Here is a 25,672-nt window from a genome sequence, read left to right as displayed (position 1 = left end):
GGTGTCAGCCCTGCACCGGGGTGGCTCTGCCAGTGGTGCCCCTCATGGGAGGGGGTGCTTGGCACCACTTGGTCCCTCAAGCCCCCCTGGTGCAGCCCTGCTGCCCATCTTTCCCCCCAGCCTGTCCTGGTCCCACTGGGGTTGGAAACCTTTGGATCTGTGGCTCTGAGACACCCACTGAGCTACATCCCAGCGAGTGCAGCCTTCTGCTTACTCGCCTGGAGCTAAAGGGGTGGTGGTTCGATGTGCTGGCCCTTCTCAAACCCTGTGTCCAACCTCAGCCTTCTGTTTCCCAAAACTAGAGAGTGTGTGCAACCTTCTTCAGCTGCATTTATAGTAGAGACAAACTTAAAATGACTCATCACAGACCATGTATCCACTTGGGAGGAAAATCTTGTTAATACGGCCCGCTGTACATGATCCATCTCTGTTGATAGTACATAATCTTTGACCCATGTGCTAGGATCATCATCACGTATAAAAGGAAAAGAGAAAAATGTAAAATACTTGAATGAAAGCTTGTATTATAACATTAATATTATTCAGAGTATCTGCTTTCTAGGCTGATGTGATTCATTATTCTAGTAATGCTTTAGTCCTTTGTAATTTGTGGTAATTATGCTTTTTCCTTTTTAATACAAAAAAATGTATAAAAATAAAAAGTTCAAAAGACAGTGGTGCCTGGATTTTCTGTTCTGCTGACTTGCCCTCCCCAGGTAACTGAGCGTGGGTGACTGGGCTGGGTTTGTCCTGGTGCAGCTGTGGGGACCAGAGAGGAGCAGGGGAAGTGACCTTGGTTCCACAGGTAGAGCTGGGCTGACCAATGGTCAGTGCAGCACAGCTCAACCCTGTGTGCCTGTTCCTCGAGGGGCTGCTCTACTGGGGAGAAATGAGATGGTTTTGTTCCAGGCCCCCAGGCAGGACTGAGACTTAGGAAGATCCTTGAGAGGATTCACAGTATATCTTGGATGGTCTGTGGGTACTTGGGAATGTGCACATTGTTCTGGGGGCTGCTTGCTTGGGTCTTAGAGGGCACAGCTCAGGACAGCAGGGACTCTGCTTTCCTTGGAAAATCTCTGTAATTTATCAGAATTTTGGTTGTCTCGCAGCAAGGGGAGGCTCAGCAGGAGGTGATGCCATGAAGCACATCAGCTCCCAGCTCTGCTTCCCTGTCCCACGAGGGGAAACTCCCCTTGTCTGCAGCTGTCTGTGGAGCAGTGCTGAGGTTGTGGCAGCCCCAGTTCAGCGCTGTACCCCCCTCCTGTGCATAACAACTGCAACTGAACAAGAACTCAGGCCCTTGTTGCATGTGCAGGGGGGTGTTCCTAAAGCTGTGGCCCCAGTGACTTTCCATGGGGTTGCAGCCTGTGTCCCAGGTGCTCTGCACACATAGATGGAGTGACTGACGTTTCTTTAGAGTGAGTGCTGACAAGAGAGGCCAAATCCTCACCTGCAGTCTGGTACTAAAACCTTAATAGTGAGAACCCTGAGTCATGTGGCCCAGAATACACCTGGCTCATACACAGACAACTGGAACCAAGGGACAGTGCAGGTAACAGAGAAATAAACCATTAAATCTTAAAAACAGACTTCTAGAGCAGTTTTTTTGTGTCTTAGAAAACAGTGGCAGCAAAAGTGCAGTCATTTCAAGCAGCATATTTAACTTCAGTTTTATGTTTTATGTGTGCACAAGAACTTGTTTCCTGATTAAAATACTATTTGGCATAAATCATTGTCTCTGTCTGCTCATCACCAGGCTGGGCAAGAGGTGCTGGGCTGGTTCACTCAGCTTTCTTGGGTGGCTCAGGGATGCTTTCAGAGAGCGGTGTGAGGCCGAGTAGGATCTTGTGTCTCTCGAAGGCTTTGGTTTGTCTGAACATTTTGTCTGTGCCATGCAGAAAATCCAGCACTCCCAGCACTCCGTAGCACTGGTTGAACCTGAGAACCAAACAGATAAACGTCACTGGAAGTTACTGAGGTTACCTTGCTCTTCCTCTTTCCATTCCTTTCTGAGCCCTGATAATCTGTCCATGGGATTTCTGCCCCTGCACCAGTCTCCTTGGCAGCTCTGTTGAAGCCTGGGTGAACCTTGTGCAGCTTCTCTCTGGTGCCATCATTGCCCAGAAATGGTGGCACTGAGCAGCAGCTGTTTCTCCTGGGCAGCTCAGAGCTGTGGGAGCATTGGACACCCACATTACCATGCCCCATGTGCTCTCAGGACCTGGCTGTCCTGGGATGTGCAGCAGATGTGCTTCCAGCTGGCACAGCTGTTCCACCCAGAGTGTCCTGGCATGTGGTGACTGAACTGTCTGCAGCAGGGGCAGACATTTCTGGGGCATATGTCTGAATGTAGTGCCCACTGGGAGATGGGAATGTTTCTCCAGTGCTTGGGTCTGTATCCTTGAACAGTCTGCTGCAGCTCTCTAGCACAGGAGGCTGAGAATCTCTAGTCAGGAAGGGTTAATGCTGATTGTCTGGGCAAAGTGTAATCTGATCAGTGTTACTAATCCTAGTGTGTGGGAGAGGGACAGACAGGCAGGCTCACTTATTTCACCTGTGTGATTTGCCCTTGCTCTGTCTAGATCACATGAAGAGTATTGTGAACTTCTAGGAAGAACCTTGCAGAGAACTGTCCTTAACAGGGCTGGAATGCCTTGAAATCCCTGTTTAACTGCTCTAAGGACTGGCAGCACTCAGCCTGCTCTCAGGTGAACTGGAGAGCTGCTCTGCTGGTGCACGAGTTAGGCAAACCCACTTGACCCTCAGAAAGGAGCTTTCCCTGTCAGTGGTACCAGGGCACAGGCAGGAGAGGCAAGAGAATGGGAAGCTGAGCAGTGCCCAGACATACTTGAGGTGGTGGAAGTCGTGGAACTCTGGAGATGGCAGGAGGGGCAGGTGGTAGCCACAGTGAGAAATGCTTGTTGTTACAAGAGCAATGGAAAACCATGCTGAAACTGAAACAATATGAGATCCCATGATCATCGGGCCAGTCATGACAGGCAGAGTGTTGGAGACCTGGAAATGAGAAGAAAGCACCTCATTAATGGGTCCACAATTCCTCTAGGAGTTGAATTGTCACCTGGTGATCCATCACACTGGTTTGTTTTGTGTAAACAGTGTAAAGGGAAGATCCCTCTGCAAACACCTTACTAAAGTGTAAGTGTATAATCATCCAAAAAGTAATAATAGAGATAAGAGAGTTCTACTACTGTAAAACATTGCCATAGCCCAAGCTCCCTTAGCCTGCAGTAGAAGTTAGACATGACACCAAACCATGGCTGAGGACAGCATGATTCCAGTAAATCACCCTGGAGTCTGAGGTGTGAATTTCAGCTTCACCTTGGAAGGCTGAAGCTGCTCCTGGGAAACCTCGATGTCAAAGGGCATGGCCTGCAGACACACACAGCAATGTGACAAACCCAGCTGCACTTCAGTGTGTCCTGCCTGTGGCACAGATGGCTCTGGCTGCCCAGATCCAGCTGCATGCACCAGCACAGCTCAGCTGGGCTCCTCAATCATTGTGCTGTCCAGAGTGTCAGCTGGGGACAGCCTCAGAGCTGGTGCTGCAGCCCAGGACTATTGGTAACAGGAGACAGAATTTTTAAGTGGAAGCTTTTGAAGGTGGGATGTGTTTTCCTGAGAAGTCTCAGCTGGAGGAGTACTGGGATACACTCCTTGCAAACACTGATCCCAGCAACCACCACAAAAATCCTGACAGATTCCCAAGTCCACACAACCACTCAGGCTGTGTGTCACATCTCTTGCTGGAAGCACTGTCTGTGTTCCCAGTCCTCTTGGGGCTCATGGGAAGCCCTGTCCAGTCAGTTCCTTATCTACTGGAGGATCTGTGCTCTGAAAGCTACTGGAGTCCAGTATAAACAATTACTGCAACTCCCCTAGAGCCCAGCTTCTTGGCAATGCAGCTCAGCTTCCTCTTCCTAAGAAAGAAGCCTCTAAGGACGTATTTACTTCTCTTTTCTTACCATTCCACCTCATCTCATTGAAATCACACTCCACACAGCACCTGGAGGGTGACCATGGGAGAATCCACTTACTATGTGTTCTATTGGGTGAGCATAAATGGAGACCAAACCGATGGGGGCTGTCCACTCATGGTGCTTCTTGTGAATGTGCTTATACAGCACTGGGTGGTGACCAAGCCTAGGGAGAGTAAACAGAGAAAGGCAGGTTTTGAGCTCTGCAAAAAAGGAGTAACAACACAGAATTTCTGCAGGGGACTTGCTTGTGTCTCCTCTAACATAAAGATTCCAGAGCAGCTGGCAATAAGAGTGTAGGACTCCTTGCTTCCTTTGCTCTCTTTGTATTGAGCCCTTATTCAATTAATGTGTCTGCTGGCTGATGTTACTCATTCCAGATAAATTACATAAATCAAAGTCACTGAATTACTTATTTACTCAAATCTAGGAGTACTTAGGGGAAGAATCTACCTTTTCACTGTTTTGGCTTTTTCTACCAGCAACTATCAAAGAATCAGAATTTTCAGTTTCATGAATCCTTTGTAAAAAATGTCATTTACATTTTTTTTGTGCATTTGTCCTAAAGGGAATCCTACAGATTTCTGAAGGTACTGTTCTTGCTTCTGCTTCTTTTGTTTTCCTTGCTTTATTTCTGTTCTCTAATGTTGGTGTCAGGGCTTGGAAATCTTGCAGTGTTGGGAGGCAGGCCCTGATTTGTAGGTGCTGCACAAGGGAGCAGACATCAGTCACTGACTCTTGAGATTTTTGTCTTTCAGGATAATCAGTCTTCTTTTTTCAAAGACTGCTGGGTTATTTCCATGTAAAACTGCCTGTTTTGTTTCTTCCTTAGCTTTTAAGCTGGTCCACCTTTAAAATTCTACCCATTTTTGCTTCCTACAGTTACTGGCAGCACCAAGGCCTCTTGTTGTGAGGGTGGGTTTCAGGACCTGTAAGATTTTCCGTATAAATACAAGACTGGTGGAACAGAGGGACAAGGATTATTGCTGTTGTAGGATATGAGTATAAGCTTAAAGGAAGAAAATCAAGAGTCCTGAGCTGTGCTCAACTCACCTGTGTGTATAATAGAAGAGAATTTCCTCTACTACAGTAAAAATGCTTAGCTCCACAAGAAACCACTGGAAGGTTGGTAACTCCTTGCTGAAGGTGTTGTCCCACCATTTCATGACGTAGAACATGGGCACAAGCATGGGAAAGGAGATAAAGAACTGATTACCCAGCACTGTGTAGATGGCTTTGCACAGTTTCTTTGTGTCCACCTGCAAAAGAGAAGTCAGCACTTGAGGCTATGAAAGAAGCAATGCAGTTTTAGTTGGAAGGATGAAAAGCTGTAAGATTTCTTGTCAGTTAGTTTTGGATCAGCTCTTAAACAATGCACATCTGATCAGTAGCCTCATAACAGGATCTGCCTTCCTCCCTACAGTGGGTATACAAGATTTGGCTTGATCCTCCTGGAATCCTACCTGGTTGCAAGAGAAAAGCAAAACAGGTTCTTCTCCCTGTTCCTGGCCTAAGAGACTGCAGGAAGTGTTTAGCCAGCAGGAAAGGCAGAGTGAGAAGTACTTACAGGATCATTCTTGCCCAGCTGAATGCGATAGCGAGTAATAAAAGTTGGCTTTCCTGTTATATCAGCCACCAGAAGGATTCCATTGAAGCCCCAGAAAGCAAGTGCAGGCACCAATGCAGCCCCTGTGGCATGAGGAAAGGGCAGAGATGTGTGAATGAATTGGGAACTATGGCTAAATCAGAAACAAAATACACTGGCATAGTACCCAGAGGACCTTGCTTGGATCCAGATGTGTCAAATGTCCTCTGCCCCAAGATGCTTTAAAATGGAATATGGGTAAGTTCTGACATCCAGGTAAGACTGAAGAATGGGAAGGAGGTTAGAGCAGACAAATGTCTCAGAGGTTGAAACTTGACATAACTGAAGCTAAGAGAAAGCTTTTCTAGGTGGCTGGGAGATCTCTGCTGCTCTTAAATCCAAGTAGGATAAGGTTGAGTTGATCTCTAGAACCTTGCAAAGTCCCTACCAGTTCTGTTCACCAGCTGCTAATCACAGAGTTTTGTAAGTACTACAGCAAGAGCAGAATTCACTAAATTTACTTACATTTTTAGTAATTAGTTCTACTGAGTCATTCAGTTCACACAGGAGCAAAGTGTCTTCACAGGGAAGCCACTTTAGTAGCAGCAAAAAGATCAGATTTTTAATCTGTACAGGGTTCTGATGGTGACCCCATCCAAAAGCAGAACAGCTGCACCACATCAGTTGTGGCTACCTTCCAAGCCAGTGCTTGTCAGCAGGAGGATTAATGAGTTTGGGAAGCTTGTCCATATCTCCCTTTTATATGTAATAGACTTCTTCTCCTGAAGAGCATTGTTAAAACTCACCAATGAGGAAGATTGTCCACTCATCTCCCTCCATATAGTCGTAGAACTCCAACCATACTGTTTGCCAGAAATTGCCTAAATTTATATTCTGCATAAACCTGTGGGAATAACAGTGCTTGGTTGCCCATCTATTCATCCACTTTCCCCCCTTTCCACAGAACAGTTTCTCCTCAAGCTGCTTTGCTTGAACATTCTTACCAAGAGCAAGAGTTCACTAAGGCAGTGAACATGAGCAGGCCTGTACTGAAGACGTAGGCACTGATCCTCAAGGCATCTGAGAGCTTCTTTCCCTGTGAGAAGCAACAAGAGTAAGCACGTGCTGCTGTGTGCTGTCCTGGCATTTTTGGTATTTGAAATGATGAAGGCAGTCCTGTGATGGCCTGTTTTGCTTCACACACATTCTGAAGAGCACAATAACAAAGCTGTTGTGGGATATTGTGTGTAATCATCCATCTGTCATGCTTACACAGACCTGGTGCATGACTGATGTGGAATTTCTTTGGAATAACCAAAGAGAGAGAAAGGACCACTGATTTTTTTTCTCTCTTTGTTTTTATTTGGCATGCTGCTCAGTACCTGGAAGGCTATAACTCCAGGGGCCCCTGGATAACTCAGAGCAGTGTGAAAGGAACACTAGGCAATAAGGAATGGTGCTTCATCTCTGCACCTCTCTCCCTCCCTCAGTATTTTCTCCCTCCCTCGATGCAGTGTTTTCTCCCCACAGCAGTCAAGAACTGCTGTGCTCAGATGACCTGGTTAACAGGAATAAGTATATTCAAAAAGCAGTATTCAATACATTTGAATATCCAAAACAAAGTTGTTTAGCAAATATATAACAAATTTATAATTAATGATCTGTCTTTTAGAGTAGTCCAAGTTGGAATTGGTTCTGGAGTGCAATTAATTTGGTTTTCGTGAGTGAATACAAATTATATCTATCTGCAATGTAAATGTTTTTTAAAAAATCAATGCAATAGTATAATAACCAGCTATTGTCTTCTTCATTCCTCTGTCCTTCCTGTTTTTTAAGTGTGATGTTGTGCTGCACAAACAGACTGGAGTGAAAACAGTGTGATTCATAGCTGCTCACCTCCCGTCAGAGAGGACAAACAAGAGAGGCAGCTCTGAGAAATGCCAAATGCAGGTGCTTTAGGGTAATGCAATATAAAGGAATCCTCTTTACATGGCTTTTAGATTCTATAACAGCTACAGAACATTAAATGTGGCCCAGGACTTATAAGCAATATTTATTTGTCCCAGGAAAGAACTTTGCTCATTAGCATTGAAACATTCACTATTAAAACAAACACCCAACCATTTTCTCCTATCACCTCCTTCTCTTTTTTTTTTTTTTTTTAATTGAAAAAGCAGATAGGGAGGAAGAAATTGACAGGACTCTTGCCCTACAGTTTGATATTTGTGAACCCTATGGGTTTATGTGAGAGCAGTGCAATCAGCTGCCACTGTTATCACTGGGGGTACCGAAGGGCAAATGCCAGGCTGGCAAAATCCTCTCCTCCAGCATCAGATAGTGCCTGCTGGATCCTGGACCAGAGATTTGCTCTCTCAGCAGTTTCATACTTCCAGCTGTATCCATGTTATGGCCAATGTATGCTGATGTAAGACTTAATCTTTAGACCTTGGACCATCACTTACATATTCTTTAGAAAAAAAAGGTATACAGAAAGCTATAGAAAGCTCTGAGCTTTTTAACAGACTCATATCCTAAAAATCCTTTTTCTCCTGGGATGAAGAGCATACCAAAAAAAATTCTGTCTTACGAGTGTCAGAATTTCCAGTTAGCCCAAATAAGGTTTCAGTTGCTTTAATATCCTCCAGCTCAAGAGTTTCAAACCTTAGTAACTCCCAATATTCACAGACACTGTGCATGTCCTGCTTTGAGACGGGACAGAGAGGAGCTAAAGTTCAGCACTTCAGCTGTTTTAACAGCCCTCTGGCTAGAAACTGTCTTGTTTTGAGGCTGTGTTTTTATTGCATATGATGAAGTGATTACATGAATCCCACACAATATAATTACATGAAATGTAGAAGTAAAGAAGTTTACATAGAAAAAAAATCTTGCTCATCAAGTCCAAGTGCTTAATACCCTGTTTCTCCTCATGCCAACAGCTACAGCACAGTAGTTTCCAAACTAATTAATGGATTGCTTGAGTTCTTGCTCTTAAAGTGCTTGTAGAAGTTGGCAAACTCCTTAAGTGCAGCAACAGTTGTTGCTGGCCAGGTAAAGAGACTGGGGCATATCAGCTGGCAGTAAGAATTTGTCAGGACCACTCTGAGGACCAGGCCCAGTGAGGTGGCATGGCCTCTGCTTTATGGGGGACTGTGGTGAGTTCTTGCCATGCAAGCAAAGATAACAGGTCCTTCCCCACTTGCTGCTGTAGCTGGAGTCCACTGGAAGGGAAAAATGCTGGGGAAGTGTTGCTTTAGTGATAAGAGATGAGCTCCTAATTATGCTAAAATGTTCGGAATGAGGATGTGTCTGTCACTTCTCTTAGAAGGTGATTCAACACATTCAGCCTTCCAAAGCACCTGCATGAGTCTTCCTTTAAATGATGAGCTTGAGCCTTTACCTGCTTCTGCAGCTCAGCAGTGGAGGAATATCCAGAATCCGTTTCCATCTGAAATAAAAGGTGATCTAAGTAAGTGAATCTTGTCCAGCTGGAGAGTGGCAGAATATAGTGCTCACAACAACAAATCCCCTCCACTTGCAGTTTGGTAGTAAAAGTGTAAAATATTTACTCTCTGTGCCATGTCCTGCTCCATCCTTCATGTGCTGGCCATCGAGCAAAGCTGAGCTCTTGAGAAGGAAAATGCCCTTATTTCCTGAGGAGTTAGTAGTGTCCCAGAAGATTAACAGGGATGCAAGGATAACAAAGAAAAATAGGAGAACAGCCAAAACCAAAGCTTTTGATTGTGTCACTGGTGTGTTGTGGTAAGACTTCCACCCTTAATCTGGCCCAGGAATACATTGCAGCACCCAGTACCTACCCCAGCCCTTCCCAGGCTGTAAGTAAATGATAATGTGAGATATATGTTCTTCCATAATGACAACATGCAATTAAACAAACAGGGATGAAAACAAAGTGAGTTTGTGCCATGGAGAATTAACACAATAAAGCCCCTCTCTCAAACTTCACTCAAACTCTGATTTACAGCTTAAGAACATGGTAAGTAAGAAAATCATCTTTGCTTCAAGTCCTGCTATGGCCACTTAGAGGGTTAAAGTTCTAAATGGGCATGTGGTCATCTCATAATAAATCTCTCTGTGTTTAGCTCTGGCTCGACCATTTGTTGATGGTTTTGTTAAAAGAAATTTAAAAAGTAAATCAAACCCAAGGTTTGAGTAGCTGCTGGGGTATCACTGCTGGCCATGGCCATGAAGGGTTCTGTATTTCAGGCTATGTTCTGGCTGTTCTAGAGATTATTGCATAGCTCTTTTTATATTTCTGCAGTCTTATCATAAAATATGATTAGCAAAAGTTAACAAAACATTTCTTAATGTTTTCTTGGTTTCACATGGTCTTTAAGAACAAACACACAACTTCTAATAATATGACAGTCAGATTACTGAGGACTGCAGAATTTAATGCATTTTGCCTTTCCTACTCAGCAGAATATTCACGCACAGGCAAACTGCTACCTCAAGTACAAAGGCAAGCACAGAGAAAGTTCAAAGGTCCCTGTTTAGGGTAGAAACAGTTGGAAAATTACTTATTAGGAAGATGATATTCTATTACCTTGATGACAGAGGGAAGCTTCTTGGGAGTACTCTTCTTGCAGCGTTTCAGAAAGGTGGAATAAACTGTCAGAAAGAATCCCTGTATTAGTCAGGAGGTTTAGATTTGAAATTATAGCCTTCTGGGTATGTTCTTACAAATACAATTGTGTTTATTTGCAGGTGTTCCAGCTCTGTTACATTACATATTAGTATGCAGGTCAAAGGGCATGACACAGAAAAATCAGACACCTTCTTCCTGCTTACAGACACAAAAGAGCAAGGTCAGCCCACCATACCACACACTTTAGTGGAAGAAACTGATGTTAGACAGTTCTGAGAAGGAAAAAAGAAAAATAAGGCAAAAAGGAATTTGAAACTTTAAACCCTGATGCCAACTCCCAAGCCCTTATTTTAACAATAGGGTTGGATGTACTCCTATGGGAAATGCTAAGTTTTGGTAGCAGTCTTAAAAAAGAAACCAAATCCAAGTTCACTTTGTCTCCCTTGGCCAAAAAAAGGTAGAGTGAGGTGCCCTAGGGTGCTATTGCTTAAAACGAGAATGTGTTGGGGAACCTGCAGTGTCCCAGGGCTTCTCGTCCTTCCCCAAACACAGAGCTCCTCACTACTGCACTTTGTGAGCTACTACAGCCAGTCTGTGGGGCTTTCTTTTCCTCTCGTACATTGTTTGCCAACCACATCTTAATTGATAAAATACAGTTGAACTCTTAATATATCTGATGAAGAATACCCATAAGAAACAACCTAAAATAACCTGCTAGCCTGAAGAGAACAGCATAAATAACATGCCACGGGCCAAATTTAAATGGATCTTATCTTAATTTTTAAAAGATCTCCCAATTACATGCATTACATAACATCCACTATGTGCACATCTTGTCACACAGGTTCTCTCAGGGCAGGTGTGCCCACTGCCTCCAAGAAAACACTACTAAAGCTTGAAATATGTCAGGTTTGAATAATCCATTCCTTTGAGGCTTTGCTCCATTCCAGCTTTCTTAACAGGTTGTTCAGAGGCTTGAACAGTTGAGTGTCTGCACAGAGAGAGATTTCACAGCTTCTCTGGGAAATCAGTTCCAGTTTGACAGCCTTCACTGTAATTTTCTGCCACTTGGATTTTTTTTGGTTATAACTCCTATTATTTGCTTTTAGGCTGTGCACATCCCTATCTTCACAACCACCTAGTAGGGAGCTGAAAAGACCAATATCCAATTATTCTGCTGGGACAGTAAAGTAAATAGTGCTGGCCATAGTTTTCTGTGGTTAAAGAGATTATTCTGCTCTGATGACTTTGTAGCAGACAACATTAGGAGAGGCAGGTATGAAAGGAGAATCTCACTGAGCTGGAAGGCTGATGCTCCAGACGTTCCTCCATCCTGCAGTGCTGACTCAAACCTGCTGAACCTTTGCATGTGAAGAGCTCCAGACAGAGCACTGTAGAAAATGTGACTCTGCTTTGAGTTTTTAGAAAGAGGAAGATCTATTACTTGACTGAGTCACATATTCTGTGCATTTAGGAAAGAGTTAAAATTACAATCACATGTCTAGTATTCTTAAAATAATCAATTTATGACAGAAGGCTGGCTTGGGCAAAAATTTCTAGTTCAAAGCAGAGCTGCTTACATCTGCTTACCCTGTGTTTCAGAGCACTACCTTTATTAAGCCACTCTTCAGGATAAAATTTTACATTATTTACATTAAACCCAGAAAAACTTGGATAGAGTAGGTTTCTCCCAACATCTTACTACCTACTCTTTTTTTATTGTGTAATGTCTCTCCTGGTTCAGAATACACCAAATACATTAAAAAGCCATTCATGTAACCATTGCTGTTTCAGCAAACAAAAAAGCCATTCAGCTGCTTGGCACTGTTCTCATGTTGGCATATTTTACAGTCTCAAATCAACCACTGAAGATCTCAGCTGCCTGCAGTTATTTTCAAATATCAGCTAGAACTAGTACTGCTTAAAAAAAAAAAAAGAAAAAGTTCCTTTCCAATTATTTGGAATTAGTTAACACAAAATTTGATCCAAAGCAAATTCTCAACCCCAGAGTAAAAGTAATTGCTTTTCCAATCAGTCTGTTGACAATAAAGGGAAAACATACAATAGTCAAACAAGAATTTTAATACATTTTTATATTATTATTTCCATGCATAACTTCACTTGCCCAACAACTGTTCATTAACAGTTCATTCTTATTTTCACTAAATTTTCCTAAAAAAGGTAGTTTGTCTAAGTCATGTTTTAAAATGCTCCATATAATCTGAGTATAATCTGCAAAAAAAACTGCTGCATTTTGTATGGGTTTTTTTGTGAATTATTATTTATGTCCCATGCCTGTTCTGTTATATTTCTGGTGCCCAAACAGTCCCAAGGTGAGGCAGCACAGGTGCCCTTTCCCTGTCCCTTCTGCCAGCAGCCACAGACCTGCACGGTGCAGCTCAGAACAGCTCCATCTGCTGTGATGGACTGGCTGCCCACCCCAGCTCCTTGGGATTCCTTGGGCCTTCCTGCCTGAAGCTTCTGCTTCTCCTCCTTATAAAAGTTGAAATCGACCTTTATATGACACAGACAGTGGAAAACTGCTCCTGGGAGAACAAAGGCTGTGACTACCCATGAAAATACAGAACATATAGAACAGAAAACCACAGGACCACTTACCTGGTCACCTGAACAGCTGCATATCAGCCACTCTCCATGTGAACAGACACAGGACCAGACCTGGTGTTTGATGTCCTACCAAGCACTGCACGGTTTCAGGGGAACCCCCGTTCCTAGAAAAGCTGACAATGGACTTCACACAGACACGATGTTGCCTTTTAAAGATTTCCTCAAAGTCTCTATCGTATCTTTTCAAGCTACTACACCCTTGAACTCTGGCTGCCCATTCTTTGCTCACCTCCTGCTGATGGTAGCTTAGGAGAGGTCCTTTGTGTCTATTCAGAGCCCAGAGTTCAACTCCTCACTTTTCACTACTGCTGTTGAAACTTTATGAGGGTTTAGGCCAGGGCAACAGGGGTGTTTCCAAGCAGGAGCTGCCTGTCCCCTCCCAGACAAGTCATGTGAAGCCAGTGCCATGTCACTGTTAGTGCTGGCAGTGTTCCCCATGTGTATGTGCATGCTGTTACTCAGTTAAGCACGTGGAATACATCTCTGCAGGTAAGTTTTTTCATCATTGTACCTGAGGACAGAAAAGCCACCAACACCCTAAAGATAAGTAGTTTTTATAATTCACTAACTCATGGTTAGAGCACAAACTAGCTACTGCCAGTGCAACTGAATGGGTCAAAGGTGTATTTGTTAAAAGCAATAAGGGTTACTGTGGAATTTGGCAAAAAAACAGCAGTCCATTTTCCATGCTGTTGTACTAAGTCTAAAAATTACTCCAACTGTTGCTACACAGTGCCCTCAACCAGCCACAGGCTTTGCTTCCATGGGTAAGGTGAAGATACACATAGGTTAGCATGTGCTTGGACTCAGTTGTCTTTAAACATGATGTTTACAGACCATAAAGTGTGTAATTATGGTATTGCAGAGAGCAAGATGTAATTTACAGCAGCATTGGTCTTTCTTATGCAAATGTGGCCCCAATCTGTTACTTAGCCCATAAATAGTGCCCTATTACGAACTAAGCTCTGAGAAATGAGGGTGTTGCTATCATAACCTTCCAGATCTATTTTTCCACAGGAGGAGAAACAGGGAATATCACCTCTGCCTCACAGCCTTGTTTGCCCTTCACAGGTGAAGCAGCACACACTCTTCCTCAGCAACACCTCATGCCAGCAGAGCTGGAACTACAGAGAGCTCTGCAAGGGTGAACAGCATTTAACACTGTTATTGTTTCCATCATCACTTTCTCTTGCCCAATTCCAGCTATTCCCCGGTAGGGACAGAAGTTGTAATTCTTAGCTGTTGCTACTAATTGGCATTTATCACACGGAGCAGACTAAACAGAGAGGAATGTGATACCTTCAAACTATTTACTCACGTGCAGAGGAAGTGGAAATGAGCATCTCAAGAGAGGGGTGCTGTAAGGATAATGTCCTCAGCTGATCTTTGGATTTGAGCTTGCAGGGGGGGAGGGCTGTTCATTCAAAAGCCAATAGTAGGTGTAAGAGTGAATTTCAGACGTCAGTGTTCCTTTCAAACCACTGTTCAATTCCAACATGGGTGATCTCTAAAATATTCATACCCATAGGGACAGCTCAGCACATTAGTCATAGGGCTGTAAATGCCATTTATCTACTGCTGCAATTTTGTGTCTAGCACAGGTTGTCACTAATCAAATGGCTGCTGGCTGTCATGTGCCCTGTGCTGATGCCTCCACCACAGACACTCCAATGCTGCTGCAATCTTTGCTGAGCCATGCAAGAAGTCTGATTTCTTCTCAGCAAAAAATCTTTTTGCTCAGACACTTAAAAGAACACCTTTGTTCCCTCCCCAAAGGTTTTGTAATAGTCATTGGTTGTTTCAGTGTTTGAAATGAACATCAGGGGGAAAAAAATCTATGAAGTATCTTTAAGGGGACTGTACAAGCCTGTACTGATAGTTCCTCTAAGTCTGAAGAGGAATCTGGACTTGGCACACATCACCCACTGCTTCATTCCCTGCACTCTGAACCACAATTCTCACCCTCTGCCAGGGCATGTGTGCCACCACCTAGCACTGCAGTGGTTGCTTTGGGAGCACCTGCAGAACAGAAGGGTGAGGAAAACGTAAATTCACTTTTTAGGATTCCCACAAGTAGGTTTTCTTGTGGTGTTGTGACTAAGCTCAAAAGAAAAGGCACAACAGGACATGCAGCTCAAGCTGCCCAGTGTGAAAATGTTGAGATAAAGACCTTTATTCCACCTTATAGTGCAGCTCTACATTCATGTGTAGATGTAAGAACTCTTCAAGACCTGCTTTGGAGTGCTGGAGCTGAAGGCAGCCTTGGTAACCCCCAAATACAGAAATAATGGGACTTTTTAAAGAGCAGGGTGCCTTTTCCAGCTATTCTGAATCTTTATTAGCCATGTCATGCTCTAAAAAAATTCTGATCTCATCAAGCAAAACGTGTCTTCAGCTCTTCTCACCAGTGCTTGCAAACATCCTTGAACAGCTATTTTTTACACATAAATTTTTACACACTACAAATGTAATTTATCACAGGTGATTATTGCCTGCAACACATTTTTATTACAGTACCGAGGTGGATATTTACAGTGGCCTGAGGAGATGCATCCTCCCTTTTCCCCTGAATTCAACATCCCCTCAAGTGCTGGGTTTATGAGCAAGAAAAATTACTCTGAACTCTTTTGGGAAATAAAAATTTAACCTTGTATTTACAGGGTGCCGTAACCCAGCCTGCTGAATTTACCTGCTAACAACACAGATTTCCTTGTACAAAAGCCAGATTCAACTGACCACGGGAAGAAAGGTGGTAACTTTCTGGAAGTGTAGCATATTGCATGTTGCATAAATTACACAATGCCAGAGACTGCAGAGCTAAGTCAAAACGGTAACTCTCCATCATCGCTGAAGATAAAACTCTGAATCAAAATAACACCCAATAAAAAGAATGTAGTAAGATGCTGACAGCAGCAAGGTCACTTGACACAGCAGCATTTGAAAAACCTTCTTACTTTCTAAATGTAACATTTCTGCTGAGGCATGAACACTAAACCTGAGACACTGAATGGTGTCTGACACGTGAAAGATACCAGTATCTGCTTTTCCAGACACTTTGATCAAAATGCTGGGCAAGTAGCCGAGATTCAGGGAAAGATTCCCATATGGTGGGCAGATAATCCAATACCAGAACATATATACATATATATATATATATATATATATATATATATGCACATACATATTTTACATCAGATGCAACCCTGTCCAGAAGGAAGGCAGTCTAAAAGAAAGGAAATCCTACCTAAACTTAATTAGTAGTTAAGCTTCCAAATGAACTGCCTATCTGCCATCAGCATCAGCCAGCAAAGCAAGTGCTGGAAGCCGTGTTACACAAGCAGTAGCTGCTGTACCAGCTACAACCTTCTGCTGCTAGCATAATTTAAATTCCATTCCTGGAACAGGAGAAGCCAGACTAAAAGTCTGCAGGTGTAGTAGGAATTTAAATGACTTCTAAGCCCCTCCAGGAAGAAGCAGAACTTGCTCAATTCATGAGCTTGATACGCACTACGCCGTAGGAGAAACGCGTGCCAGGACAGCAGTGGTTTTCTCTCTGGGCCTTAGGAAATCCCCCTTGGAAAACAAACCCTCATCCCACTCCCACCCTGCGCGCCCGTGGCCTGGGAGCCCGGGGGGGCTCGGGCCTAACCCCGACCCGGGGACCCCCTCACCTCCCCTTGGTGAGGGAGGGGCGGCCGCTGCTTCTTTCGGGGACGCTCAGCCAGGGGGCGGTGCAGCCCGTGTCCCAAGGGATCGGGGTGCTGGGAGCTCTCCATGCTGGGAGCCCACCCCAGCCCCGGTGTGCGTTATGGCGCTTCTTCCCTCAGGCAGCACAGGCACCCAGCTCCGTCATCCCTCCCCCCCGTCCGCGAAGTTTGGATTCGCCCGCCGTCTGTAGCGCGGGGAGCCCGGGCGAGCCCATTAGCTGCACTGCGGGGAGGCAGAAAGAGGAGAACCACGAGCCGGACGGGGCTGAGCGCATGCGCAGTGCGGGCACCGCGGCCTCGAGCACTAACGTACCCGCCCCCTCCCCAACCTTGTCGCGCGCGCCGTCGGCTCCGCCATGTCTCGCTCTCTCTCGCGAGAGCCAAAGCGGCGCGAGACCCGGAAGCGCCGCTCCTCGCGGAGGGGGAGACTCGGAGCCATCGCGGCTGCGCGGGGCGAGAGCGGCGCGTCCCGGCCGCGGCTGCCGGGAGGTACCGGGGAGCGGGACGGGCGGGCAGGCAGCGGGACCGGCAGCGGGAGCGGCACTGGGGGTGCAGGGCTGGGGCTGGGGTTGAGAGGGCAGCGGCGCGGACAGCGGCCCTCCCGCTTCCCGGCCGCGGTGAGCCGCGTCCGGCCGCCCCCGGGTTGTGAGGGGGGCCCTGAGGTGACCCCGGGCCGGGCCGGGCTGTGACGGTGCCAGGTAACTGGTGGCGCAGGGCCCGGCCGTGGGCTGAGCCCGAGCCTCCTTGCAGAGGCCTGGGAGCGGTTCGCCGGTGTTGTTGAGGGAATGGGGCACCAGCCGGTGGCTTACCCGAGCTGTAGCACTGCTGGCACTGCCGGTGGTTCCAGCCGAAACACCCCGCTGCAGTGTGTCCCGAGTTCCATCAGCGAAGGACAGAATCCCAGAATGGGTCCGGTTAGAAGAGACCACAGGGGGTCACCTGGCTCAACCTCCCTGCTCAAGCAGGGTCATCCCAGAGCATGTGGCACAGGGTTGTGTCCAGACGATTCTGGAATATCTTCATTGAGTCAGACTCCAAAACCACTCGGGGTAATCTGTTCCCGTGCCCGGTCCCTGCAGTTTTTGCTCATGTTTTTCCTGATGTTCAGGTGAAACTGACTGTGCATCACTTTCTGCCCACTGTCTCTTGTCTTATCTAGGCATCGCCAAGATGAGCCTGGCTCCATCTTCTTAGCACCCCCCTTTAGATAGTCACGCCCGTTGAAATTCGTGTCAATTACTGTTTTCTTTAATGCTGGAGATTGTGTTTAAACAATTGTCTTCATCACAGAATCACAGAGGGGTTTGGATTAGAAAGGACCTTCAAGATCCTCTCTAACAGATCCTGCTGTGGGCCGGGACACATTTCACATGACTAGGTTGCTCAGAGCTCCATCCAGCCTGGCCCCGAACACTTGCAGGGATGGGGAAATAGCTGAGGATTAAAGATGAGGATTCACTGCCTGTAAATCTTGTGCCCAAAGTGTCAAAGCTTATGCCAGGAAAAGGAATATAGGGTAATGATTCTTTACATAAAGAACTGGACTGTTGATTGTGCATCTGTTCTTATATTGTGAACAGATGCTCTAGATTTCATTCAGCATGTTTACAGAAAGTGATAAAGCAAGAAAGAACTTGGTATAAAGTTCAAATGGATTATTTGAAGGTGAAAATGGAAGTGTGACTGACTCCTACAGAGCATCTATTTACATGTTACTCTTCCTTCACTTAAAGCATTATTTATTTATCTCTTTAATGCAGCACACTAATAAGATTGCACAGCTTGTGATTCTACATTGTCATTTGAGTTCAGCATCAGCTGCCTTTTCTGGTCCCTGCAAGATGCCAGCAGCCCTTGCAGAGAACAGCCAGGTTATCTGTGAAGTATGGGCCAACAACCTGGAGGAAGAGATGAGGAAAATTCGGGAGATTGTTCTGAGCTACAGCTACATTGCCATGGTAAATGTTTTATACTTGACCTAATTGCCTTAGTCAAGGGATTTTTTTGGGTTGTGGACTAAGGTGATTCTTGAGTGAGAAATGATTCCTCCCTACCCCCAGTCAAACTGAACTAAAAGGCGTGAAAAAATAAAAAGCTGTTCAGCAACTTTCCAGAATTTATACAAGCAGTGCTGAGTATGGATTGATTGAAATAAGGGGAAGAAGGAGACCTACTTAAATACACAAATTTATTTAATATTTAGCAATTCGTAGTGTATTAGTTTCTGCAACAAGGAAAATGCAACAAGTCACAATTGGGTTTAAATCCGTATTTTTCCATCAGTGTGTTTGTCCTTTGAATATTTTTCTCCATTTGATTATAGGAGATGCCATGGGACTGGAGGTCAAAAGGCCTGCAAGTGACTGCTACCCAGCTGGGCTGCCTCCTTTCTAATAAGGGCAGATGTTGATTCTTAGGGAAGAAAAATATTCTGGCTGTAGATAAGACAATATGTTCAGAAAGCTTTGTTTAAGAAGAGCATAATCTCCCCCAGGTGGGAGGAATCTCCTCCTGCTCTTACAAGTCTGTATCTGCTTGGCAGCATCCCAGCATGTGTTAGATAAAGAGCTGGTTTTAGCTGTGATCCTGTAAGTTCTGCCAGCTTTGCTTAGGAGCACTGAAACTCAAGATATGAAAAGACCTCATTAAAAGTTTGGCAAAAGTCAGGTGCCTCTGCAGTGTGTGTGGAATTTTGATGTCAAATTCAGCTGAGGAAGTGAATATGTTTTTTTTGTTAACATTTGTCAATGGGAAATTAACTTTTTGCTTCTTTTTAGTCTCACTGAAAGTGTTCTTAGGGTCTGTTTTAGTGACTGTGCTGTGAGAGTAGACAGATAAACTTCTTGGGCAAGGGAGAGATTGTGTCAGGTGCACAGCTCTGGGCTCATTGTGAAAGATTTTGTGTATAGTCAGTAAAAACTCAGTAACCCAATCTGAGGGTAAAAACAATATGGCAGTTTGGTGTTCAGCAAAGACAGCAAGGAAGAGGTTTTTCATCTAATAGCTGGCTGCTGCTGTTGTTGAGGTGTGTTTTGACTGACAGTAGTTTTTGTTAATGTAGGCATTGACTGTTCCTCAGAAGCAGTGCAGGTTTTCACTGTCTGGACTGTCCTCCTAACAGAGTGGTAATAATGACTCCTAACAGAATCCATGGTGACACTCAATTTTCCCTTCTCTCCCAGGACACGGAGTTCCCTGGAGTTGTTGTCAGGCCAATCGGTGAATTCCGCAGCTCCATAGATTATCAGTACCAGCTCCTTCGTTGTAACGTTGACCTGCTGAAAATTATCCAGCTGGGCCTGACTTTCACAAATGAGAAGGGGGAATATCCTTCTGGCATCAACACCTGGCAGTTCAACTTCAAATTCAACCTTACGTGAGTGTCGTGGTTTTAAAGCATTAGCTAAAAAATCACTAGAAAACTTACTCATTTCTTGCTGTGAGATATGGATTAGAAGAAGAGCAAAACAGACTTAAAACTTAAAAGGAATAAAGCCCCACAGACCCCATCTCCCAGCTGAGAGCCACGGCAGGCCCAGCCCAGCCCCTGCCCAGGCCACATGGTCTGGGCAGGGGATGGGGGCCAGTTGGAGTTCTGTTACCCTTCACAGCAAGAAATTCCCAGGCTTAGGTCCTAAGGTGGTGTTCACAGGTTGATCTCACTTTTCAATGGTCAAAACTACTGTCAGTTCTCTGAAATGGCCAGTTATTGGCCAGGAGAAAAACTCCCATCAGCCTCCAGCAGCTTTAACTTACTTAGGTGTTTCTCTTTGTTTTCTTAAATGCCAGTCTATCACAGTGAGTCTTTGGGCTTGGCAATAATTTCCTCTTCCCTTCTGCTGGAGTGATGCTTTCCATTGGCAAATACAGGTGTCCACGCATCATTGCTGACTGGTTTGAGCCATAAGGATTCAGATTCCAGTACAGACTATGTGGGAACCTGTTTTGGAGTGCCAGGAGTCAACAGTGTATCTGGAAATCAAATCCATGCTAAAATTCTATCCTTATTACCCATTCTCTTGATAATTTTGTGTGCCTTTTTTTTCTGGAACAATGTTTGAAACTTCATATAGATATATATGTGTGTGTGTGTCTGTATAAAACTACATCTCTTTCTGCTAAAAATAAGTGGATGTGCTGATCTCATCAAAAAGAAAAATAACTCTTTACAGAGCCATGCTTAAGTATAAGCTGGGATCTAAAAACATGTTGCTGTAATCATCACATCTGTTCAGGAGAATGAATCTTGTTAAATGGAGTGTGGCAGTTCTTGTCTCCTCCATACTGTAATATCCTGGGTTGCAGCTGAAACAAGTTTCATTATCCCTTCCCCTGTAATTATAAAGATAAACTCAGCATAATTACCACTAGAATAGTCTGGAAATAAAGAAAGGGTTTATCTGGCAAAACCACATATGTAGAGGAAATCAACTATTTTTATGAAACTGTCATTGGAAAGCATTGCAAAAATTTGTAGCTACTATGTGCAGATCATCTAGTTCTTGACTCCAAAAGTTGCACCATTTACCCCACAAATTTGTAAGCCTCTTAAAAGTATTGAAATCAGAGTGAAGTGTTTTTTATTGTGTGATCACTCCATTTAAATGAGGTATCATATTGATAGAACTTGGCTCTGTGTGTTTCCTCCCCCCTCAAATGACACAGTAAAGAAGTCAGGTTGCTGCTCAGGTCTCCACCAAGCACATCATTGTTGTCCTTCCTGAGTCAGGGATGATGCAATTCTGTTTATTCCCAGAGATGGAAGTGGAGGTGCTGATAAGGTGGTACATGCTGTGGAGTGAAAAGGAAAAATGTAGACAGGAATGATGGTCAGTGCTTTAGAGTTGCACATCTTCCTGTTTGGGAAAACTACCCTTTCCTGTGGGCCCTCATCTGTGGTGCTTCCCTTCACCTTGCAGAAGGGACATTGTTCAAAACTGTCAGTGTCAGTCCTATGGAGGTGGAATCTTTGGAATTTGCATTAGCAATGGAAGTGTTAACTAGTTATGATCAAAGAACAGCTTGTTAGAGATGTAGGAGGCTTGCAGTGGTGGTATTGAAACTGAGTCGGTTTGAATTTTCTAGAGAGACAAATTGGAACCCAGAAGTATCCTACTTGTTAGTCCAATTCTTGATATAGTGTGGGGAGAATTTTTCTAAAATGAGCTTGTCTTGGCAGCACCCTGAGTGCAAACCTTTTGTTTTTTTTTTCCTTCAGGGAAGACATGTACTCTCAGGATTCCATAGACCTCCTTGCCAGCTCTGGGCTGCAGTTCCAGAAACATGAAGAAGAAGGGATCGATACCCTGCATTTTGCTGAGCTGCTGATGACGTCTGGGGTCGTCCTCAGTGACAGCGTGAAATGGCTGTCCTTCCACAGGTGTGTCCAGGATGTTGACTGACTCTGTTAAATCTCCTCTTAATTCTCTGCATTTTCCATGGAGATTGAGAGATTTTAAGGAGAAAAATTAGAAGTCGCGCAGTTCTAAAATAAACTTCAAGATACGAAGGCCAAGTTGAAGAAGTAAGGACACCTCATGATCTGACTCCCTGACTGCTTGTCAATTCTTTTGCTGTTACAGTCTCCCTCTCTTGAAGAAACTACTAACAAGTTGCTTCTTCAAGAATGTGAATCTTCTTCAAGAAGTGTGATCTCTAACACTTAGTAAATACCTTGTAAAAGATTTTATTTCTTCATCCTTAAAATGTTGCTGGTGCTCTGAACTTCCATCTGTGTGGTTAAGACATCTTTCCTGTAGCATTTCAACCAACCTGATTAGGAAGCCTCTGGTCGACCATGGTATGACAAATGAAAAGACTTGCCACCACCTCCTTCTCCCTCATGGATTACTTGTGGGTTTCCTGCTTTTCTGTATTGCCCTTAGCTACGGGAATGCACAGAGCTGGGAAGAAATGTGTATTCTTCCCAGTGGCTTAGCTCTTCCACAAAAGGCTAGTGAAAGCACTTGGGGAGCATCTTGAAGTCCTACGATGACATAGAAAATCAGGATGAGTTCTGGCTGAGATCTAGAGTTTTATGAATGTCAGAAAATGTTAAGGCTTGAAAGACACAGCAAGTAAAATTCTGTGGAAAAAGGAGGTACTAGTACCTTAGATTATAGGTACTGTCTGCTTACCTGGTTTCTCTGTGGTTTTGTTTTCAGTGGTTATGACTTTGGCTACATGGTGAAGTTGTTGACAGATTCCAGGTTACCAGAAGAGGAACATGAATTTTTTCACATCTTAAACCTTTTCTTTCCATCTATCTATGATGTGAAGTACTTAATGAAGAGCTGCAAAAACCTAAAGGTACTTTCATCTCCCCAGAAGGCAGGTGATGGGCATCAACACTGTACATGTACAGGAATAAAACAGGAATGTGTATAAAAGTCAGTAGTGACACAGAAGCACCTGAGACACAGTTTGTGTCTAATGGACACTTCCCTCACAAGTGGGAAGTGACTTGCCAATGTGTTTATTATAAAGGGGACATTGCCACAGCCTTGTGGTTTGTGTACCAGAGGCTAATTATAATTCAGCATATTTATGTTTCCTATGCAAGGGTATTTCTTTTACATGAAATACTCCATGACTTGATTAACTGGTAAGAGTGTTGAAAGTAATTTATCTACTGAATCACAGCCTTGACTAAAGGGAGGGAAAGGCCCAGCATGTGTAACCTATGAATATACTCACAAGTTATCTTAAGTATCTGCAACAGGAAAAGAAGGCATCTAAATTTGAGAAGAGTTATTTATGCACTCTTGAACACCGTTCCCCACTGTGTTTCACTCACAGCTGGAGTGTGTGTACTGCTGGGATCTGCACTGGCTCATCATACCCTGTTTGTCCTCATGTTTTGGAGAAATGTGGCAGTTTTGGCAAGAGATGGATCTTTCAAAACAAAATCTCTTCTCTTTGCAGGGTGGCCTTCAGGAAGTGGCAGATCAGCTGGATTTGCAGCGAATTGGACGACAACACCAGGCAGGATCAGACTCTCTTCTCACAGGAATGGCCTTTTTCAGAATGAAAGAGGTACTGCAGTGTCCTTCCTTCTCCACTTCCTGTCCATAAATGTCAACAAGTACACGTTGTTTGTTTTGGTTTTGGATTTTTGAGCCTTGTGGCTATCACACTTCCAACTGTCAGGAATAGGAATTGCTGATATTGGCACAGACTTGTTCTGTTTACTTGTCTTTCATGTGCTTATTTTAATTTGTACACTCCATCTTGGAGCTGGCTGATTTCAAATAAACTGTTAATTAACACTGGATGTCTTCTGATTTAGAGGCACAATTAAACAATACCTGTTCCTCTTTTTTTTTCTTTTTTAATCTGCAGTTATTTTTCGAGGATACAATTGATGATGCAAAGTATTGCGGACGACTGTATGGCCTTGGCACAGGAGTGGCTCAGAAACAGAACGAAGATGTGGACTCAGCCCAAGAGAAAATGAGCATTTTGGCCATTATCAACAACATGCAGCCCTGATGAGTGGTGCCCCTCAGCAGAACATGTTTACCATATTGGCAGCTGCTGTCCTCAACCATTTTCCCTAAACAGTGTCTCGAACAAAAAGCATCTCCAGTACACAGGCTGCACCAAGCCTTGCAGTTTTGCTGAAGAGCTGCATTTTCCTTTGAAACCCAGAAGAGTTGACTGAATTCCTAATGCCAGCCTTTGTGGTTTGCCATATTTTTAATACCAAGGGCGAAGGACAGAACCTACTGTGTATACCTCTGTTTTTTTCCTCTTTATACTGTACAGAATCTGCAAGGAAGATTTACCAGTAGAATATTGGGTAGAGCTAAAGGTTTGGAAATGCAGTGAAAATGGACACAGACACGCCCGCAAATTTGCAATTTGTGTTTTATAAAGCTTATTTTAAAACTTCTGCATGTTGTGAGGGTGACAGCTTCACCTCATGTGTTGCTTATTTTATCTCTGTGGAAATTGCTCCCTTTGATCACTGCAGAGGTTTGGGAATGGATGACATTAAAAATGATCCTTGCAGCTAAAAATATTCAGAGATTTGCTTTAACAACAGAGGGAATGGAGATTAATGGAGCTTATTTGATCAGCACTCCTTAGTTTCTAATTCTCTGTTACTGCTTTGACCCATACTAAGCCTCAGCTTTGTCCTTACGGGTATTAAGGAAATGCTTTGGAAATTCAGAGGCCCAAAAGTTCACCTTTGACAGGGGACTGGACCAATACTCTGACTTCAGTTTTCTTCAACTTAAACCTACAAATTTTATTCTTCTCCTGCAACACAACTCGGTCAGCATGGACAAATATTTGTTCCTCTTCTCCCCCGTTTCTCCAGCCCCTCATTCTACAATATGCTTAAAAGGTAAAAGAGTTTCTGTTTTTCTCCTGAGTTTCTGGGTTTTTTTTATTATAAACACCTGAAAAGTAGTTAAAAGGATGAAGAACTTGGGATTCTGACTTTGAAAAACATTCTACAGCATTTTTCTTTCAACAGCTCTTTAATGACATTTCTTGAAAGAACAAACCCTTTTGGACATGTCAAACTCTAAAAATTTTTAAGACTGTCTGGCATTTTGAACAAGCTTAATCCAATATTAAAAGAGTTGAGGTTTAGAGCTAGTATTTGAAATGTTTGTAAAGACTAGTTTTTATTTTTTGTAAAATAAATTTTTTCAAACCAGGCTTTGTTTTGGATTTTCCATCAAGCACTAGAATTTCCACAGTTGAGGCTTTGGAATCTGAATTTGGGAGATACATGCCTGAAGATGCTCAAGAGTTTGTTTCCTTTACTATTTATAATGTGCTCCTGGGGTAGCTCTTAGTAAAATGTCTTTTGAGCTTATTGTCCAGTAGCTGAGGAAAGCTGAGCTGAAGAGCTCTGGCAGAGTTGTATTCTCTCCCTGCTGCTCTCTCAGCACATCTCACACTCTGTGCAGTATTCCTGCACTGCAGAGTGGCCACTTGAAGGGACAAACTTGTGTGTGAAGTTTTCAGCTCCATCTAAACTCCAGTGGTTCCTGCTGCACGTACAGAAGGCAGTTTGGTTAAGCACTGGCTCCCCCGCCTGGTTTTCAGGTGCTTTGTACAGAATTTTGCAAATTCAAATTGGTGGCAGCACTTCACAGATTAAACACATCTACAACAGGATCTTGTTTCAATC

The 25,672-nt window shown here is 43.9% G+C and overlaps 2 protein-coding genes across 10 annotated transcripts; one reads left to right on the top strand and one right to left on the bottom strand.

Moving 5' to 3' along the window:
- Window positions 1–375: 375 nt before the first annotated feature.
- FAXDC2 (fatty acid hydroxylase domain containing 2) lies at window positions 376–16,771 on the bottom strand. 8 transcript variants are annotated; one of them, XM_086852024.1, is made up of 12 exons: window positions 16,486–16,678; window positions 13,044–13,325; window positions 12,806–12,927; window positions 10,145–10,209; window positions 8,978–9,025; window positions 6,585–6,676; window positions 6,387–6,484; window positions 5,563–5,684; window positions 5,049–5,254; window positions 4,056–4,161; window positions 2,849–3,015; window positions 376–1,938 (listed from the first exon to the last, which is right to left on the bottom strand). In XM_086852024.1, exons 5-12 carry the CDS (start codon window positions 9,023–9,025, stop codon window positions 1,782–1,784), a joined length of 996 nt encoding a protein of 331 aa, XP_086708150.1. In that variant the 5' UTR covers window positions 10,145–10,209; window positions 12,806–12,927; window positions 13,044–13,325; window positions 16,486–16,678; the 3' UTR covers window positions 376–1,781. The 8 variants fall into 8 exon arrangements, with proteins under 8 accessions (XP_086708150.1, XP_086708149.1, XP_086708151.1 ...); XM_086852023.1 differs by having other exon boundaries at window positions 12,806–12,938; window positions 16,486–16,676; XM_086852025.1 differs by having other exon boundaries at window positions 12,806–12,918; window positions 16,486–16,675.
- On the top strand, window positions 16,765–25,193 carry CNOT8 (CCR4-NOT transcription complex subunit 8). 2 transcript variants are annotated; one of them, XM_086852022.1, is made up of 7 exons: window positions 16,765–17,010; window positions 18,282–18,479; window positions 19,704–19,897; window positions 21,740–21,901; window positions 22,686–22,830; window positions 23,446–23,556; window positions 23,863–25,193. In XM_086852022.1, exons 1-7 carry the CDS (start codon window positions 16,795–16,797, stop codon window positions 24,010–24,012), a joined length of 1,176 nt encoding a protein of 391 aa, XP_086708148.1. In that variant the 5' UTR covers window positions 16,765–16,794; the 3' UTR covers window positions 24,013–25,193. The 2 variants fall into 2 exon arrangements, with proteins under 2 accessions (XP_086708148.1, XP_023791666.2); XM_023935898.2 differs by lacking the exon at window positions 16,765–17,010 and adding an exon at window positions 17,212–17,570.
- The last annotated feature ends 479 nt before the right edge of the window (window positions 25,194–25,672 follow it).

Source organism: Cyanistes caeruleus, chromosome 15, assembly GCF_971803275.1.
Source record: "Cyanistes caeruleus chromosome 15, bCyaCae1.hap1.1, whole genome shotgun sequence".
Lineage (NCBI taxonomy): Eukaryota > Metazoa > Chordata > Aves > Passeriformes > Paridae > Cyanistes > Cyanistes caeruleus.
This window is presented reverse-complemented; position numbering and strand designations above follow the sequence as displayed.

Bases quoted from the DNA above. Each gene is read 5' to 3' on its own strand.
- FAXDC2 (XM_023935907.2), bottom strand. From the start codon at position 9,025: ATGGAAACGGATTCTGGATATTCCTCCACTGCTGAGCTGCAGAAGCAG. The intron at 5,255-5,562 runs GTAAGTACTTCT...TCTCTTTTGCAG, and splicing joins AGCTGGGCAAGAATGATCCT to GTGGACACAAAGAAACTGTG. The intron at 4,162-5,048 runs GTGAGTTGAGCA...TACTCTCCCTAG, and splicing joins CTCTTCTATTATACACACAG to GCTTGGTCACCACCCAGTGC.
- CNOT8 (XM_023935898.2), top strand. From the start codon at position 17,307: ATGGGGCACCAGCCGGTGGCTTACCCGAGCTGTAGCACTGCTGGCACT. The intron at 21,902-22,685 runs GTGTGTCCAGGA...TTTTGTTTTCAG, and splicing joins AAATGGCTGTCCTTCCACAG to TGGTTATGACTTTGGCTACA. The intron at 23,557-23,862 runs GTACTGCAGTGT...TTTAATCTGCAG, and splicing joins CCTTTTTCAGAATGAAAGAG to TTATTTTTCGAGGATACAAT.